At 34.7% G+C, this 20440-nt stretch overlaps 1 protein-coding gene across 1 annotated transcript in view; it reads left to right on the top strand.

Annotated features, from left to right (window-relative positions):
* Positions 1 to 20440, top strand: part of DLGAP1 (DLG associated protein 1) — an 88861-nt gene that overhangs the window by 36394 nt on the left and 32027 nt on the right. The window contains exons 4-5 of the mRNA XM_015823193.1: positions 7448 to 7544; positions 15146 to 15289. Of these exons, the coding sequence (XP_015678679.1) occupies positions 7448 to 7544; positions 15146 to 15289 (241 nt within the window). The remainder of the gene's footprint in view (positions 1 to 7447; positions 7545 to 15145; positions 15290 to 20440) is intronic.

Genomic DNA, 20440 nt, shown 5'->3' with positions numbered 1-20440 from the left:
ATAATCATTGGCACGATCAAGAGTCTCAAAATGGAACTCTATAAAATTGGTGGTTGGTGCCACACACAAATATACCTCATATGCCAGAAAATATAAATTTCTATACAGTACTTGGGAAAAACATTGTGATAAGGGCAGAGTGACTATCAAGCAACTTCCACCCACTGAAGGAACATACCACTTTTGCTTGGCACATCAAGGGGGTTACTTTACATATGGGTTGGGACAAAGAGGGAATATTAAGTGCTAAATACTGTATATATTCAGTGTTTCGCTTGCTCACCTTGTCCTTTTAAGTCCCTTCCCAATTAAAAAAGGGTACACATTTGGTCTTCACCCACTTTAAAAGGTCCTGGTGGGCTGCATAGAATCCCCAAGCCAAAAAGTTTGTACCCTGGCTATAAACCAGATGGCATCCCTGATAGGAAGTGTCTTCAGATCCTCTATCCATTTGTTTAGCTTTTGACCAACTTGTTTTTTTTTAATTGTGTTTAGAATCCATATCTAATCATTTTTTAAAAAAAATATTATTTTTTAACAGATTTCAATAATAATTGTTCAGCAAAAATGTGTTGTCTGAGTATCTTATTCACTAATACAAATTAAATTCCTAATCCCTAAATCTTTTCTCTAACCGTTGATAAAATAGGTCCCAAGTTTGAAAATATTCTGTTTCTTCTTTTTCTTTCAACCTTAAAGTAAGTCTGTCCATTTCCGCACAGTCTAATATTTTTTTGATTATTTCTTCTTCTGGTGGTATTTTTTCGTTCTTCCAATATTGTGCAAATATAATTCTTGCCGCTGTTATCACATGTAGAATCAAATATGTACTTTGCTTATCAAGTTTTTCTGGCATTATACCTAATTTAAAAAATCAGGTTTATAGTCTATGTGTTTCTCTAACATTTTTTTCTAACCAAGTGCTAGAATATCCAATATCTCCTTGCTTTAACACATGTCCACCACATATGATAATAAGTACCTGGTTTGTGTTTACATTTACAACATTTCTGTGACATGTTTTTAAACATTTTTGCTAATCTTGTTGGTGGCAAATGCCATCTATAAAACATTTTATATAAGTTTTCTTTGTATGAAGCTGACATTGTCAATTTATAATTTCTTTCCCACAAACTTTGCCACTTTTCTAAGTCTATATTATATCCAAAATTCTTTGCCCATACTATCATTGCCTCTTTTACTTGTTCATCTTCCATTTTGAAATTTAATAAGAAATTGTACATTTTTTAAATAACTTTTCATCAGAAGTTCATAATGTCTGATCAAACATAATCTGTTCTTTGTAAAATCCATATTGTTTAATATCTTTATCATATCTGACTTGCATTTGTAACTGTGACCACCATGTTAAATCAATGCCCTGATTTTCCATCTCTTGCCTGGATTTTAAGTTCCCTTCCAGAATTTAGAATATCTTTGTATGTCCATATTTTATCGAGACTGACTAGATTTGGATGTATGAATGCTTCCATTGTTGAAAGCCATTCTGGAATTTTCAAATAAATTTTACATTTTATTTTTTCCCAAGTTAATAATAATGCATTTATAATGTAGTAGTTTTGGAAGTATTTATGTATTTTATTTTTTCCGTACCATAGAAAAGCATGCCAACCAAGTGACAGGTCATGTCCCTCCAGATACAGCAGTCTTTTATTTTTAAGAGTTATCCATTCTTTTATCCATGTTAACACTGATGCTTGGTAATATAAAACCCAATCTGGCAAGCCAAAGCCTCCATTTCCCTTGGCTTCTTGTAACATTTTCAGTTTAATTCTAGCTTTCTTTCCTTGCCAGATAAATTTTTGAATTAGAGTTTAAATCTTCAAAGAATTTTTTCTCCAGTTTTATAGGTATCGTTTGAAATAAAAATAATATTTTGGTAATATATTCATTTTCACCGTAGCAATTCTTCCTAACATTGACAGTTGAAGATTCTTCCATTTTTCCAAATCAAGCTTTATTTGGTTTAACAATTTAATGTAATTATCTTCTTTTATTGTTGAACATCTTGCTGTCAAATATATTCCCAAATATCTGACCTTTTTAACTATTTGCAATTCTATTTTTCTGATAATTTCTTTTTTTTTTTTGTTTATCTGTAAAAATTTTAACTATCACTTTAGTTTTTTCTCTGTTTATCTTTAATCCTGCTATCTCTCCAAATTGTTCTATTTTTTCCAACAGTTTAGGAATTGTTTCTAAAGGTTCCTCTAGAATGAATACCAAATCATCTGCAAATGCTTGCAGTTTGTAGGTTTCACCTTTTATTTTCAATCCTTTAATTTCTGGATCTTGCCTAATGTTTCTATTTAAAACTTCCAAAGTTAAGATAAATAGCAATGGGGATAATGGACATCCTTGTCTTGTGCCTTTTCATATCTCTGTGTAATCCCCATTTACAATTACTTTTGCTGATTGTTTCTAATATATTGTCTGAATCGTATTTATAAAGTTTTGACCAAAGTCTATTGTTTTTAGTTGTTGAATCATAAATTGCCAAGAAACATTATCAAATGCTTTTTGGGCATCTGAAAATACTAGTGCCAGTTGTTTCCCTGGATGAAGTTCATAATATTCCAATGTATCTAGTATTACCCTCAAATTATTTTTTATTTGTCTCTTTGGCAAAAATCAATTTTGATCTGGGTGTATAAATTCAGTCAAAAATCTTTTCAGCCTCTCAGCTATTATTGAAGTGAAGATTTTATAGTCTACATTCAGTAGTGATATCGGTCTATAGGTTTTGATCTGGGTCAGGTCTGAGTCCTCTTTTGGTATCAAAATAACATTAGCTTCTATCCATGTATTTAGGAGTTTTGCCTCCAATAGAAGTTCATTACATACATTTTTCAATGGTGAACTTAATATATCTTGTAAACATTTATTAAACTCTGCCGGGAGTCCATCTGGTCCCGGTGTTTTTTTCGTTTTTTTGTCTTTGTATTGCCTCTGTCAATTCCATCATAGATCCATGAAATATAAGATTATAGGTTTGCACACAATAACACACCCTTAATTATTCACATATTATTTGTTGAATTAACATATTTTCATAAACATTCCTGCACATGAAAGCCAATTAATGTAGGTGAAACATTGAGCATACAGATCTATGCTTTCAATGTGCCTTGGAAATGAAATATTTGATCCATTTATTTAAGATGTTGCCTGGCTAGAGAAATATAGATGGCTCATGTATATCAAAATTTGAGGTATCTGCAGGATTCAAAACTTTTGTGGAAATGACCAAACAGTATCACCTGCCACACTGCAGATACCACATTTTTCATAAGTATACAACATCATAATGCATATATAAAGTGGATAGAACTTGTGGTGTAATGATATGACCGTGTTTTTTTATCACCCACTTCTTATTAAGTCCCCTGTGGATGTCTCTGCAAACAATGCAGATCTCTAAATGAGGGGTTCGTAGGCTGGTTGTAGGTCAATGTGTCTGTTGATGGAACTGCTTGTGGACCGCCAGGCTTCAATGAACTCACAAGCTTGGCAGTAGTAGCATGGCCGATGATTTTTGCGTTGCTCCAATCGAACTGGTGCTGTTTCGTGTCAATGTGGGTAGAGATTAAGAATTTGGGATTGTGGCATTTGATTGCTAGCCAGTGTTCATGGATCGTGGTTTTTAACTGACATGATGTTTACTCCACATAGAATTGGTTGCAATTGTTACAGTTGATTTTGTAGATTACATTGTTTCTTTCGTCCTTCTGTATCTTGTCTTTGGTTCTGGATAATTCCTTGCGGAGTGTGGCTGTGGGTTTTTGGACTGTTGTTATTTCTATAGGTTGGAAAATTCTGGCTGTCATTTCCATGATCACAAGACCCATCACAAGACCTTCACTTGACTTACCCACACCTGAAGCCCTTATAAACAGAAGAGCATTGACACTAACATCCTCTAAACTCTGCTGAAGATGTTACCTAGCCTGGTAACGAAATGTTCAGAAATCAACAAGCAAGTTTGGAGAATGAACCTTCACCCTCATCCTACACCGGAGCTACAGATATTCGCCACTATAATTCTGTTTGCTTTTTTCATGCATCTTTCACATTCTCTTTCCTTACATCCACTTTCAACTCATTTTGTTGAGAGTCATACTGTCTTTTCCTTCTAGTTTTTTTTTTACTTTGTTCTCTTTTTTCATAATCATTTTTCCCCAAGATCCACTTGACACTTTTGAAAAACAGTTTTCCTGCATTCATCACCTTGCACCACCATTATATCCTTTACTAATTATATCAGATTTTCATCATAAACAAATAAATTAGCCACTCGTTTAAGAATCACATCCATTCCTTTGACATGTATATACATGAACTGAGCCTGATAGTCTTTTTCTTAAACACTGTATTTGAAATAGATTTTTTTTCTAAACACACCAATCATCAATCTCATTCATTCTTAGACTGCAAATAGCTCAGTTATTTTTAGCATTCCCTCTTGTCTTGTCTTCCAGCCATCCAATTATGTCACCTAACAGAATATTTTTCCCTATGGATCTTAAACATTCAGTATTATTGCACAATTTTTAGTTATTTATCACCGTTCATTAGAGCAAAACATTCAAGGGACTCCAATTTACAAACTCCTGTTTTCATGCTTACCACACAACCTAGATGGTATTAATTCATACTTTCTAATATAACTTTTACTGCTTTCTTTTATAATTAAACTTACATCTTATCAGCTTTAGTCTACAAAAATCAGACTGCCTTCATTTAGATTATTACATTGTTCCCCTTTCTTTTTATGTTAGTGATACAGACATACAATATTGCAATTGGTTTTCCTTTCCTTTTTTCAATTCATATTCTGTATCAATCAAAATTCAAAGTTGCAATTTTCCATATACTATGGTAGTCACCAGACAGGGCCATAGATATTGGTATATTCCACCCATTCTAGCATTATTCAATCATTATTCAGCCATTATTCAATCACAACATTTTTTGTAGTATACAGTGCCAGTTGGTTCTTGTACATTTTGGACAGTACGCCACAAATCAAGAAGTTCCTTTCTGTATCTAGGCAAGCTGGCAATACTGTGAATAATTTATTCCTAGTTCTACTAATACACCCACCATTGAAGTAGTAGGCAGGAACTTGAAATCCTGATAGAAAGAAGTTGAGAAGAAAAAAAATTATATTAAGGAACCTTTTTTAAAAAAAAAATCCACATAGAGAGAACCCCAAGGATTATTCTATATTCATACAAAATAGTTTCCTCACTAAACCACAAGCAAAGCTGTGGCATTTTTAGGATGGATAGTGAAGTTAACAGAAACCTGTGACATAATAGCTTGTTACATGGTTGACTTCCATTTTGTCTTTGAATATAACTGATCTGTCAGTTTTATTTTAGATTTGAAATTCAATTGGTTCATAGGCTTTTATGTCACCAAGTAGCAACTTGCAGCATATAATTTACTCAGGGTTTAAGAGGTTCACTGCTGGATCTTAGTAGCATGTTCAGAATTTTATCATTTAGAATTTAAAGAGGAACAATAGATATTCTGCATCTAATTTTCCTGCAAGTTTTTGGACAAATAGGAAACATTATGTTAGTAATGATTTTCCAACATTTGCATTTTTTCTGTGCAGAGACCCTACAGAGACTATTAGCAGTGCTTGTAGTGAAGTCTGTGGCAAGTCAAACAGAAAAGCCATAAAGAGACATACCATAATTATTTTCATTTTATTTTCTCTTAAATATTGCTGCCATTGTTCATTGCTTGTTTACACTGGAATTTTACCCTGAAAAAAACAGTCCATAGGGGATGAAAGATCTGGGTACATCTTCAGCATAAAGATATTTTGAACAATAGCAAAAACATGATAATGTTTTTGTATAATGCATGTCATGATAATAGTCAAAAGCCATTGTGGAGGACTTTGTGAGTGACTGACATATAGATAGTTCTAAACTAACAACAGCAATTGGGACTGGAATTTATGTTGATAAGCAATGTGGTTGCAAACTGTACCATCATCGCATAGGAATGGCAATCCCTGCAGTTCTTGTTGCTGTTATTAACTGTCATTAAACAAGACAACTTCCTGCCAGAATTCCACAACCAAAGTCAGCAGGCAAGCTAGAAGGATGTTTCAAGTCCTTTGCCCGTAGGCAAGTAAGTAGCTGCTGCCACTTAAGAAGACAATGAGGGGGTGGGCAAGGCTGTGGAGGAAAGTCAAAGAAGGACCACAAGAGGCATATCATGTGGAGGGTGCAAGGAGACATATGAAAGTAGCCCTATGGGTTGGGAATGGTGTGTCAGAGGTGTAGCATGAATTGAGGAGGGTCTGTGAGAAGGATTGTGTGGGTCAAGAAGGATGCATGAGAGATGCTATATGGCTCAGTGAAGATGTGTGAGAAGTGTGGCACAGGGAGGGTACAAAAGGACATGCAAGATTCATTGCACAAGTTGGACAGGGTATGCAACTCTCAAGAGGTGATACACAGATTGGGGAGCAAAAGGCACTGTATAGGTCAATGAGAATGCATGGGGGTAGGAGATACTGTGCAGACTGGGTAGGGTACATGGATGTACAAGTAGTCAACACAAGCACAAAGGACATGGGGGAAGATGTATGGGTGGGTGAGATTTATCCCAGTTATATTTTACCTTTGACTTTAAGGGGGTGTTGGCATGGAAAATTGTAAGTGGTGATCATATAGTAATTAGACACTTGGCAAACAGTCATAATTGGAAAGCACTCTGATTGCAATCACAGGACTTCAGGAATGCTGAGACAATGAGAACTTCAGGGACCAGTCATAGCCATCATTCATTCATATCACTGTAACTGTACAGTTGTTGAATGAATGGTTGTAAGTCAAGGACCACCTGTAAATGTTTGCCTTAAATATACTGAACACTGTTAGTAATTTGTCATCAGTATTTTGTCACTTTTTTGTCTACTAAGTATTTACTATTATTTAATCATGAATTCCTTATATCAGTTTACACTTTCATTGCATTTATTTTATTGATTCCTGTTTCCTTGGATGACATGCTTAAAAAAAAATCCAGGTGGACTTTTTGACATCAAATACATGTAAGGCATTTGACTTAAAACATTTGGCATATTTAAGGCTTCATGTCTTTGTTTGGTAGTTTTGTAATAAATGTGGACAGTTTGCATCATGCTGTAGACAACCAAAAAATAAAGATATTTCTATTTGTAATGGAACATGAAAATATTTCACTTATATCCTTATATATTTTAAAAACCTACAACCCCAAAAAGAAATGGTTTATATAGCTTTTGCCCTATTTTGTGATTCTTTACAATGGGAAAATGATGTTTTGATCCCTCTTCTTCCTGCTATAATATGGTACTACAGATTGCACTTTCTATTCGTTATAATTGGGTACAATTAAGCTGTGTGCTTTTTGCCTGCAGGTGAGTGAGATGGAAGTAAATGGTCAGTTTGAATCAGTCTGTGAGTCTGTATTCAGCGAACTAGAGTCTCAGGCAGTAGAAGCCCTAGATCTGCCAANCAAGCGGCAGAGACGGAGCAGGCCGACCACCAGCTGGCCCAGCCCAAGGGAGGTAAGGCACCCGCCGGAAAAGGGAAAAAAATGGCGGACAAAAAAAATGGCGGACAAAAAAAATGGCGGACAGCCTTGCTTGGCGACCCCCGTGAAATGGTCGATCGACCCCAAATGGGGTCCCGACCCACAGGTTGAGAACCACTGTTCTAGATGAAATGTAGATATGGCATAGTGAATTATTGTTGTTTTTTTTCCTTTAAGGATATCCGGTGAACATTCTCCAAAACTTCAAATCAGAAGCCACAGTTACTTGAGGGCAGTGAGTGAAGTTTCAATCAATAGGAGTTTGGATAGCTTGGATCCTGCGGCTCTGCTTACATCTCCTAAGTTTCGTTCCCGAAATGAAAGCTACATGAGGGCGATGAGCACTATTAGTCAGGTGAGTGACATGCCTGTACAATTAAAAAAAAATAAAGTTAGAACAAAAACACCTCTGATAAATATAAATATAAAATCTATATAAGAAAAAGATGTATGGACAATTCTGCAATAAAACAAATGTATGACAGCGTGTATTATTAAAAAGCCCTTAGCTATATAAATGCCAGTTCCTAATAATCAATAATATTATTGAATAATCATTGGCACGATCAAGAGTCTCAAAATGGAACTCTATAAAATTGGTGGTTGGTGCCACACACAAATATACCTCATATGCCAGAAAATATAAATTTCTATACAGTACTTGGGGAAAACATTGTGATAAGGGCAGAGTGACTATCAAGCAACTTCCATCCACTGAAGGAACATACCACTTTTGCTTGGCACATCAAGGGGGTTACTTTACATATGGGTTGGGACAAAGAGGGAATATTAAGTGCTAAATATATATTCAGTGTTTCGCTTGCTCACCTTGTCCTTTTAAGTCCTTTCCTGATTAAAAAAAGGTACACATTTGGTCCTCGCCCACTTTAAAAGGTCCTGGTGGGCTGCATAGAATCCCCAAGCCAAAAAGTTTGTACCCTGGCTATAAACCAGATGGCATCCCTGATAGGAAGTATCTTCAGATCCTCTGTCCATTTGTTTAGCTTTTGACCAACTTGTTTTTTTTAATTGTGTTTAGAATCATATCTAATTATTTTTTTAAAAAAAATATTATTTTTAACAGAGTTCAATAATAATTATTCAGCAAAAATGTGTTGTCTCAGTATCTTATTCACTAATACAAATTAAATTCCTAATCCCTAACTCTTTTCTCTAACCATTGATAAAATAGGTTCCAAGTTTGAAAATATTCTGTTTCTTCTTTTTCTTTCAACCTTAAAGTAAGTCTGTCCATTTCCGCACAGTCTAATATTTTTTTGATTATTTCTTCTTCTGGTGGTATTTTTTCGTTCTTCCAATATTGTGCAAATATAATTCTTGCCACTGTTATCACATGTAGAATCAAATATGTACTTTGCTTATCAAGTTTTTCTGGCATTATACCTAATTAAAAAAATCAGGTTTATAGTCTATGTGTTTCTCTAACATTTTTTTCTAACCAAGTGCTAGAATATCCAATATCTCCTTGCTTTAACACATGTCCACCACATATGATAATAAGTACCTGGTTTGTGTTTACATTTACAACATTTCTGTGACATGTTTTTAAACATTTTTGCTAATCTTGTTGGTAGCAAATGCCATCTATAAAACATTTTATATAAGTTTTCTTTGTATGAAGCTGACATTGTCAATTTATAATTTCTTTCCCACAAACTTTGCCACTTTTCTAAGTCTATATTATATCCAAAATTCTTTGCCCATACTATCATTGTCTCTTTTACTTGTTCATCTTCCATTTTGAAATTTAATAAGAAATTGTACATTTTTAATTAACTTTTCATCAGAAGTTCATAATGTCTGATCAAACATAATCTGTTCTTTGTAAAATCCATATTGTTTAATATCTTTATCATATCTGACTTGCATTTAACTGTGACCACCATGTTAAATCGATGCCCTGATTTTCCATCTCTTGCCTGGATTTTAAGTTCCCTTCCAGAATTTAGAATATTTTTGTATGTCCATATTTTATCCAGACTGACTAGATTTGGATATATGAATGCTTTCATTGTTGAAAGCCATTCTGGAATTTTCAAATAAATTTTACATTTTATTTTTTTCCCAAGTTAATAATAATGCATTTATAATGTAGTAGTTTTGGAAGTATTTATGTATTTTATTTTTTCTGTACCATAGAAAAGCATGCCAACCAAGTGACAGGTAATGTCCCTCCAGATACAGCAGTCTTTTATTTTTAAGAGTTATCCATTCTTTTATCCATGTTAACACCGATGCTTGGTAATATAAAACCCAATCTGGCAAGCCAAAGCCTCCATTTCCCTTGGCTTCTTGTAACATTTTCAGTTTAATTCTAGCTTTCTTTCCTTGCCAGATAAATTTTTGAATTAGAGTTTAAATCTTCAAAGAATTTTTCTCCAGTTTTATAGGTATCGTTTGAAATAAAAATAATATTTTGGTAATATATTCATTTTCACCGTAGCAATTCTTCCTAACATTGACAGTTGAAGATTCTTCCATTTTTCCAAATCAAGCTTTATTTGGTTTAACAATTTAATGTAATTATCTTCTTTTATTGTTGAACATCTTGCTGTCAAATATATTCCCAAATATCTGACCTTTTTAACTATTTGCAATTCTATTTTTCTGATAATTTCTTTTGTTGTTGTTTATCTGTAAAAATTTTAACTATCACTTTAGTTTTTTCTCTATTTATCTTTAATCCTGCTATCTCTCCAAATTGTTCTATTTTTTCCAACAGTTTAGGAATTGTCTCTAAAGGTTCCTCTAGAATGAATACCAAATCATTTGCAAATGCTTACAGTTTGTAGGTTTCACCTTTTATTTTCAATCCTTTAATTTCTGGATCTTGCCTAATGTTTCTATTTAAAACTTCCAAAGTTAAGATAAATAGCAATGGGGATAATGGACATCCTTGTCTTGTGCCTTTTCATATAACAAAATTCTCTGTGTAATCCCCATTTACAATTACTTTTGCTGATTGTTTCTGATATATTGTCTGAATCGTATTTATAAAGTTTTGACCAAAGTCTATTGTTTTTAGTTGTTGAATCATAAATTGCCAAGAAACATTATCAAATGCTTTTGGGGCATCTGAAAATACTAGTGCCAGTTGTTTCCCTGGATGAAGTTCATAATATTCCAATGTATCTAGTATTACCCTCAAATTATTTTTTATTTGTCTCTTTGGCAAAAATCAATTTTGATCTGGGTGTATAAATTCAGTCAAAAATATTTTCAGCCTCTCAGCTATTATTGAAGTGAAGATTTTATAGTCTACATTCAGTAGTGATATCAGTCTATAGGTTTTGATCTGGGTCAGATCTGAGTCCTCTTTTGGTATCAAAATAACATTAGCTTCTATCCATGTATTTGGGAGTTTTGCCTGTAATAGAAGTTCATTACATACATTTTTCAATGGTGAACTTAATGTATCTTGTAAACATTTATATTATAAAACTCTGCCGGGAGTCCATCTGGTCCCGGTGTTTTTTTCGTTTTTTTGTCTTTGTATTGCCTCTGTCAATTCCATCATTGATCCATGAAATATAAGATTATAGGTTTGCACACAATAACACACCCTTAATTATTCACATATTATTTGTTGAATTAACATATTTTCATAAACATTCCTGCACATGAAAGCCAATTAATGTAGGTGAAACATTGAGCATACAGATCTATGCTTTCAATGTGCCTTGGAAATGAAATATTTGATCCATTTATTTAAGATGTTGCCTGGCTAGAGAAATATAGATGGCTCATGTATATCAAAATTTGAGGTATCTGGAGGATTCAAAACTTTTGTGGAAATGACCAAACAGTATCACCTGCCACACTGCAGATACCACATTTTTCATAAGTATACAACATCATAATGCATATATAAAGTGGATAGAACTTGTGGTGTAATGATATGACCGTTTTTTTTATCACCCACTTCTTATTAAGTCCCCTGTGGATGTCTCTGCAAACAATGCAGATCTCTAAATGAGGGGTTCGTAGGCTGGTTGTAGGTCAATGTGTCTGTTGATGGAACTGCTTGTGGACCGCCAGGCTTCAATGAACTCACAAGCTTGGCAGTAGTAGCATGGCCGATGATTTTTGCGTTGCTCCAATCGAACTGGTGCTGTTTCGTGTCAATGTGGGTAGAGATTAAGAATTTGGGATTGTGGCATTTGATTGCTAGCCAGTGTTCATGGATCCTGGTTTTTAATTGACATGATGTTTACTCCACATAGAATTGGTTGCAATTGTTACAGTTGATTTTGTAGATTACATTGTTTCTTTCGTCCTTCTGTATCTTGTCTTTGGTTCTGGATAATTCCTTGCGGAGTCTGGCTGTGGGTTTTTGGACTATTGCTATTTCTATGGGTTGGAAAATTCTGGCTGTCATTTCCATGATCACAAGACCCATCACAAGACCTTCACTTGACTTACCCACACCTGAAGCCCTTATAAACAGAAGAACATTGACACTAACATCCTCTAAACTCTGCTGAAGATGTTACCTAGCCTGGTAACGAAATGTTCAGAAATCAACAAGCAAGTTTGGAGAATGAACCTTCACCCTCATCCTACACCGGAGCTACAGATATTCGCCAGTATAATTCTTTTTGCTTTTTTCATGCATCTTTCACATTCTCTTTCCTTACATCCACTTTCAAATCATTTTATTGAGAGTCATACTGTCTTTTCCTACTAGGGTTCTATTTTCACTCTAGTTGTTGTTTTTTTTACTTTGTTCTCTTTTTTCATAATCATTTTTTCCCAAGATCCACTTGACACTTTTGAAAAACAGTTTTCCTGCATTCATCACCTTGCACCACCATTATATCCTTTACTAATTATATCAGATTTTCATCATAAACAAATAAATTAGCCACTCATTTAAGAATCACATCCATTCCTTTGACATGTATATACATGAACTGAGCCTGATAATCTTTTTCTTAAACACTGTATTTGAAATAGATTTTTTTCTAAACACACCAATCATCAATCTCATTCATTCTTAGACTACAAATAGCTCAGTTATTTTTAGCATTCCCTCTTGTCTTGTCTTCCAGCCATCCAATTATGTCACCTAACAGAATATTTTTCCCTATGGATCTTAAACATTCAGTATTATTGCACAATTTTTAGTTATTTATCACCATTCATTAGAGCAAAACATTCAAGGGACTCCAATTTACAAACTCCTGTTTTCATGCTTACCACACAACCTAGATGGTATTAATTCATACTTTCTAATATAACTTTTACTGCTTTCTTTTATAATTAAACTTACATCTTATCAGCTTTAGTCTACAAAAATCAGACTGCCTTCATTTAGATTATTACATTGTTCCCCTTTCTTTTTATGTTAGTGATACAGACATACAATATTGCAATTGGTTTTCCTTTCCTTGTTTCAATTCATATTCTGTATCAATCAAAATTCAAAGTTGCAATTTTCCATATACTATGGTAGTCACCAGACAGGACCATAGATATTGGCATATTCCACCCATTCTAGCATTATTCAATCATTATTCAGCCATTATTCAATCACAACATTTTTTGTAGTATACAGTGCCAGTTGGTTCTTGTACATTTTGGACAGTACGCCACAAATCAAGACGTTCCTTTCGGTATCTAGGCAAGCTGGCAATACTGTGAATAATTTATTCCTAGTTCTACTAATACACCCACCATTGAAGTAGTAGGCAGGAACTTGAAATCCTGACAGAAAGCAGTTGAGAAGAAAAAAAATTATATTAAGGAACCTTTTTAAAAATCCACATAGAGAGAACCCCAGAGATTATTCTATATTCATACAAAATAGTTTCCTCACTAAACCACAAGCAAAGCTGTGGCATTTTTAGGATGGATAGTGAAGTTAACAGAAACCTGTGACATAATAGCTTGTTACATGGTTGACTTCCATTTTGTCTTTGAATATAACTGATCTGTCAGTTTTATTTTAGATTTGAAATTCAATTGGTTCATAGGCTTTTATGTCACCAAGTAGCAACTTGCAGCATATAATTTACTCAGGGTTTAAGAGGTTCACTGCTGGATCTTAGTAGCATGTTCAGAATTTTATCATTTAGAATTTAAAGAGGAACAATAAATATTCTGCACCTAATTTTCCTGCAAGTTTTTGGACAAATAGGAAACATTATGTTAGTAATGATTTTCCAACATTTGCATTTTTTCTGTGCAGACACCCTACAGAGACTATTAGCAGTGCTTGTAGTGAAGTCTGTGGCAAGTCAAACAGAAAAGCCATAAAGAGACATACCATAATTATTTTCATTTTATTTTCTCTTAAATATTGCTGCCATTGTTCATTGCTTGTTTGCACTGTAATTTTACCCTGAAAAAAACAGTCCATAGGGGATGAAAGATCTGGGTACATCTTCAGCATAAAGATATTTTGAACAATAGCAAAAACATGATTAAAAATCTATATATTGTATAATGCATGTCATGATAATAGTCAAAAGCCATTGTGGAGGACTTTGTGAGTGACTGACATATAGATAGTTCTAAACTAACAACAGCAATTGGGACTGGAATTTCTGTTGATAAGCAATGTGGTTGCAAACTGCACCATCATCGCATAGGAATGGCAATCACTGCAGTTATATTTTACCTTTGACTTTAAGGGGGTGTTGGCATGGAAAATTGTAAGTGGTGATCATATAGTAATTAGACACTTGGCAAACAGTCATAATTGGAAAGCACTCTGATTGCAATCACAGGACTTCAGGAATGCTGAGACAATGAGAACTTCAGGGACCAGTCATAGCCATCATTCATTCATATCACTGTAACTGTACAGTTGTTGAATGAATTGTTGTAAGTCAAGGACCACCTGTAAATGTTTGCCTTAAATATACTAAACACTGTTAGTAATTTGTCATCAGTATTTTGTCACTTTTTTGTCTACTAAGTATTTACTATTATTTAATCATGAATTCCTTATATCAGTTTACACTTTCATTGCGTTTATTTTATTGATTCCTGTCCCCTTGGATGACATGCTTAAAAAAAAAATCCAGGTGGATTTTTTGACATCAAATACATGTAAGGCATTTGACTTAAAACATTTGGCATATTTAAGGTTTCATGTCTTTGTTTGGTAGTTTTGTAATCAATGTGGACAGTTTGCATCATGCTGTAGACAACCAAAAAATAAAGATATTTCTATTTGTAATGGAACATGAAAATATTTCACTTATATCCTTATATATTTTAAAAACCTACAACCCCAAAAAGAAATGATTTATATAGCTTTTACCCTATTTTGTGATTCTTTACAATGGGAAAATATACAAAACTAGGGAGAAGAAGGACGATATTATACCATGATGTCTAACGTGAAAGATAAGCAATATTAACCCATGTTAATTCGACACACGAAAAACGGACGTCCACTCACTCTACCTTCATTTACCAGTCAAACTTAGTCAGACACTCAGACATAAGTCGCTTGATCTCAGAGTCCGTCATCTTCGGGATCTAGACGGTTTGCCTGGGTGTTTCCGCATGAGGAGCCACAGTTATGTGAGAGCAATCGAAAAAGGCTGTTCCCAAGATGATGAATGTTTGTCTTTGAGATCCTCATCTCCACCTCGCACAACCACTACTGTGAGGACCATCCAAAGCAGCACTGGTAAGTCATCGTTGGATTGCTCTCCACTCATAATTTTGAATGTTAAATGTAATCACCTAAATGGCTCTTTTGAACCCTAGATCCTCTGAATTCAATGAATCTTCATGTCCTGCACAGTCACTTGCTTCATTTTCCTTAGATATCCCTTAAAAATTTGCATTGTCGTGTCTGTCCTTTGTGGATTGTTGCATGTAGTCAGAACAGTCTGTAACGGCTTATGCTCAGCAGATTAGTTTTTTTTTTAATTGGCAATACATGTGGTTCTTGATTTATGACAGCAGTTGGGACAGGTTGCTGTTGTTAAGTGATGCAGTCATAAATTTAGCACAATGTCACATGACCATATTGCTTAGTGACGGCAGTTTGGGTTGTTGTCATAATACTAGGACCATGTGGGTGTTAAGCAGAAAGAGATGGAAGTTCAAGGAAAGGAATGGGAGGGGTTTTGGAGGGGGAACTGCTGCAGATGACTACTGAGGAGCTTGGATAGTCAGCAAGGGTACTAGGGAGGCAAGTTGGTCGTGGCAAGTTGGCCATGATGAGTTGGCCATAGTGAATTGTCCTAGACCCCACTGTGCAGTGCAAGCAGCTGAATGGGTGCTATAGAGTACAAGATCCCTGGGGTTTTCTACTCTGTAGTGTGCCTTGTTGAGAGAAAAATCAGCAGGAGTGATTTATGGAAGCAACTTACAAACTTCCCTGCCCCCCATTGATTTTGCTTGTGAGAAACTGGCAGGGAAGGTCAGAAATGGCAATCATGTGACCACTTCTTAGTGCAACATCATAGTCATGAGGTGGATGCCTGAGTGCCTGGACTGCAATCACTTGATCATGGGGATATTGTGACAGCTGCAACTTTGCAGACTGGTCACAAGTCCGTTTAGTGTTGTTATAATTTTGAACAGTCACTGAACAAGTAAAGACAACTTTTGTAATGGTGCATATGGTAACAACAACATCACACCAGACTTTCCTTTGCACTTATAATTTTAAAAAATTGCATTTGTGTACCTAGCTTTGCTGTTGGTTTGTTGAGAAGCACCCCAGAAGGAGTGCTTGACAGCTTGTAAAGTACTTCGAACTGTTGTAAAATGTGGAAGCTTCCGTCTTCTCCTGAGAGAGTGGGGAAGAGAAAGAGTGAAAAAAAAGGGGGGGGAGATAGGGAGGCAAATCAGTGCATCAAAACTCTAGGCAGGAATGGAAGTAAAATGAAAGGAACAGAAGAAGCTGACAAGGCCCAGGACAGTGCCTGGGTATGAGTGTGCATTCACATGTACAATAGGGGGAGAAAGGGCAGAAACAGGGAGCAGTGTGTATGTATGTGTGTAAAAGAGATGAGAGCTGAGTTAGGTAAAACTGAGTTTGTTCATTATAGTCAATAGCACAATAGAGGTATCATCTTAGTACCAGTTTAGCCTAATCAAAGGCCATTACCAATATAGCTTCTTGAAAGAAATCATAATACTGTATAGCACTTCTGGGAGATGTCTCAAAGATGCTTGTATTTTTCTTTCACAAGGCAACTGGACTGTTTTTTGAGGAAGAAGAAGATATTTCACTTTTCATCCAAGAAGCTTCATCAGTTGTGATTGGATGGTGGGAGGATGGAAGGATAGGTTCTTACAGGATTGGGGGGCAGGGGGGGAATGGAAGGATTGTATTTCTTTGCAGTCATTTGGTTGTTAGCTCTCTCTGAGGACCATTGAGGCCACTTGGGCCACTTGATTTAGGTGCCTTCAGGGTCACCTAAATCAAGGATGCAAATATCTCCATAGACATTCTAGGCAGATGTTTTCATCTTCTGACAAAGCTGACAGCACATAACAGCAAAGATAGTCTTAAAGGATAAAAAAAAATCCTTAAACAGTAAGCATATATGGTTGACCATCTCTCCATGACCTTGATGGAGAATACACTTTGAGTGTCTTGGTAAATGTTTTTAAAAGTTTCAGTCATACTGATGCTAATTTTCTGTTCTTGGATCATCTATATAATTTAACATTTTTCTTCTGTTTCTATGTAACATTATAAAAATACAGAATACTCTTATTATTGTTGCATTTTGAGCTGACATTACTATGATTCTGGATAAATATGTGTGTGAAAGTTACATGTGGTATTCTTTACTATAGTCCCGGTATTTGGAATATCAAAATATTAGGAATGTTCCAGGTTTGGCTAAAATAATTATCATACCACCTGATAGTCCGCAGTGCTGTGCTGCTGTGTTTTGTCTTTCACCTTTTGATTTGTTGTGGGTTAATTGATGTGTCTTTACATTAGCAAGGAAGCTTTTTAATATGATATTATTTTGTATATATCCTAATTTTCCAGATTCTTTTATATTATTATTTAATTAATACTTTGTTTTATATTTCTATATAATTGTGCTGAGAATATATGGATTAGAAACTCCATTTTCTGATTACATGCAGAAGCTAAGAAAAGTTCTGTGTGTTCTCCTCATAAAAGTAACATAAATATTGGAGGAGGTAATCTTGATTATTGAATTTTCCCACACTATGATTTACTGTATAATGAGGATATTAATAAGGCAATCTCACAAATTTCAGAAACTATCATGAGTACAATGTAATGGCATTAAACCTAAAATTCAGCAAAAACACTTTTTAAAAAATTCTAATTTGAAGAAATTATATAATGAAGCCAAGGAACACGAAAAGACTGCACGAAAAGACAGGTGGAATTGAACCATGAAAATTCTTTTGACAAGTAAATTTCCACTTTCTTTCGAATCAGCCTTTAAAGTGTTAGCCCTTTCCTTACCCAAAAGCCTTAGTGAATAATTATACTCATTATAAATAGTCCATGTGCTTAATATACTTTCTGTGCATACAGTTTGCATGTAGAAGGGGGGAAATCGTATTTCAAAACCAAGAAATGATAGCTTGATTGAAGAACTGAAGTGAAATGGACCTCTTCAGATAAGCACCTATAGGCTCTGTGGTTCTTTTTGAATTCTCCCAGTGGTGATTTGATTAGACAATAGTTATTCTTACTGTTTCTTGTCAGTTTCTGTATATTGTGGATTCTGTATTTGTTTTTACTGCTGTGGGTCAGTAGACCAGCTGGCTTTGCTTTTTTAAACTATTTCTCCAAGTCTGATTGCATGTCTTTCTTTTTTATACATCTGATTTTCTTACCTCTTTAAATGGACAGCAATCAGCGATTTCAGGCAACTTATGTTATTATGTCCATTTAGCTACTCCTTACTTTTGTACACATAAAAGCATCCCTCATCTTTATGGAAATTTCTCTGAAAAGGTAAAAATGTTTTCTACCACTTAACGCTCTGTTCCATGGGCTTGCAACTTTCTTGACTTTTGGCATGCTGAATGTAACAATCCCAGAAGTCGGAATAAGAATACAATGCAATTAAAATTAAACAATTCATTAGCATTTACATGATTATACCATATATTTAATAATTTCTCCAAAATTATAACCTGATGATAATTTTCAACCAGCCTAACTAACCACTAGAAACACCTGTCAATCTTCAGCTTCCAGTTCTATTGTTCTGGTTTAAAACTTTGCTTTTTGCAAACTTTTGACAAGCAGAATCAATGAGCAAGCCAGATTCACTTAACAACCATGTTACTAATTTAACACTGCAGTGATTCACTTAACAACTGTGACAAGAAAGGTTGTAAAATGTGGCAAAACTCACTTAACAACTGAATAATCTAAAGCTAGTTTTATGCAGGATTAATGTATTTTCATGGAGCATGGCTTATGATCAATCAGAATCATAGCAGCATTTAAGACTAATTAGTGATTTGGAAACATATATTATAACTTGGAGACACTGCTACAGTCTTTCCTTAATCATATTTTCCTAAGCTGCATATTTGTATGATGCTGAAGATGATCAGTGCTCAGTACAGAAAATCATTTTTACAATTGCCACAAGCATTACTGAAATTCTCAATAAATTATATATGCTTTCTTTCACTGCTTATTGGCACTTACCAAATAACTCCAATAGCTTAGTAGATCAGGCTGCACCATTAAAGAAGCTATATTGATTCTTTTTAGCAGGATTTGCCCTTTTATGTCCATATGATTGATAAGTACTTTTAATTCTTTTCACCAATTTACCTGAATCGAGTTAGCTGCCCTGTAATTTTCTGTAAATTCTGCAACAGCTGTATAATTATAATACTATTCAGACATTGGAAAATGAATATCTGAGAGCTGAAATTTCACTTGCCTCAGCAATTTCCTAATACAGAGGCCAGTTTAAAGATGCTTTACAAATTTTGGTGGATCATCAAAGACTATTGTCTTAATTTTTTGGTGCCTCTTCCCAAAATTATTGATTTTGGCATAAACACTTGCTCTATATTTTCTATAGTGAAATAGAATGTGGCAGTTTAGCAATTTCCGTATGACTTTGAATACTCAGCTGACTCTTTGGTTCCAGTTACTTTTTATTTAAGTTGTTTTTTTGTTGGTGGATGAAAGATATCAAATCCCATTTTTCGAAATCCCTTTTACTCCCCTGCTGGTACATTTCTTTAGTGCTTGTATTTCCTTGTCCATGTCTTCGTTCTTATTTTATCGTTTGACTTTAACTAACATTAGGCAGTCTAGACAAGTCACTTAATTAATTTCCTCTTTATCCAACTTGTTTTGAGGGAGGATGTGGTAATTTTTTTAAGCAATTGTGACCTATTTTGATTTTCATTATAGCTATACACTAAGACTATTGCATTTTGTAATTGTTTTCAATTGATTCATCAATATGCAAAACGTTTCCTTGAATTTAGGGTTAACAATCTCAGTTAACAGCATTACCAATTTTAGGGTTACCCTTCAAATTATTCACAAATATGACTAGATACTTAAAAAAATTCTTCAGTAAGATATTTAATCTGTCTTCAGGCCAGGATACAGTAAAGAGACAGCATTACCCATACCCACTGATGACCTTTGGCAGAGTTGGGATGGGGTGCATCCTTCCTAGTTGTTTTCCTAGTGGCTTTCAAAATTATTAACCACAACTGGCTGCAGAAGTTAAGAGTAGGAGGCATTGTGCTCCAGTAGTTCATCTCCTTCCTCAGTGGCCAGTTCCTGTCAGTGTTGACAGGGGAAAAGAAATTGTGTCTGGGTCCTCATGTGTCGGAT

This window comes from Protobothrops mucrosquamatus, unplaced genomic scaffold (genome assembly GCF_001527695.2).
Source record: "Protobothrops mucrosquamatus isolate PMUCROS unplaced genomic scaffold, P.Mucros_1.0 scaffold1795, whole genome shotgun sequence".
In the NCBI taxonomy this organism is placed as follows: domain Eukaryota; kingdom Metazoa; phylum Chordata; class Lepidosauria; order Squamata; family Viperidae; genus Protobothrops; species Protobothrops mucrosquamatus.
The sequence above is the reverse complement of the archived record's forward strand: the minus strand, read 5'-3'. Positions and strand labels throughout refer to the sequence as shown.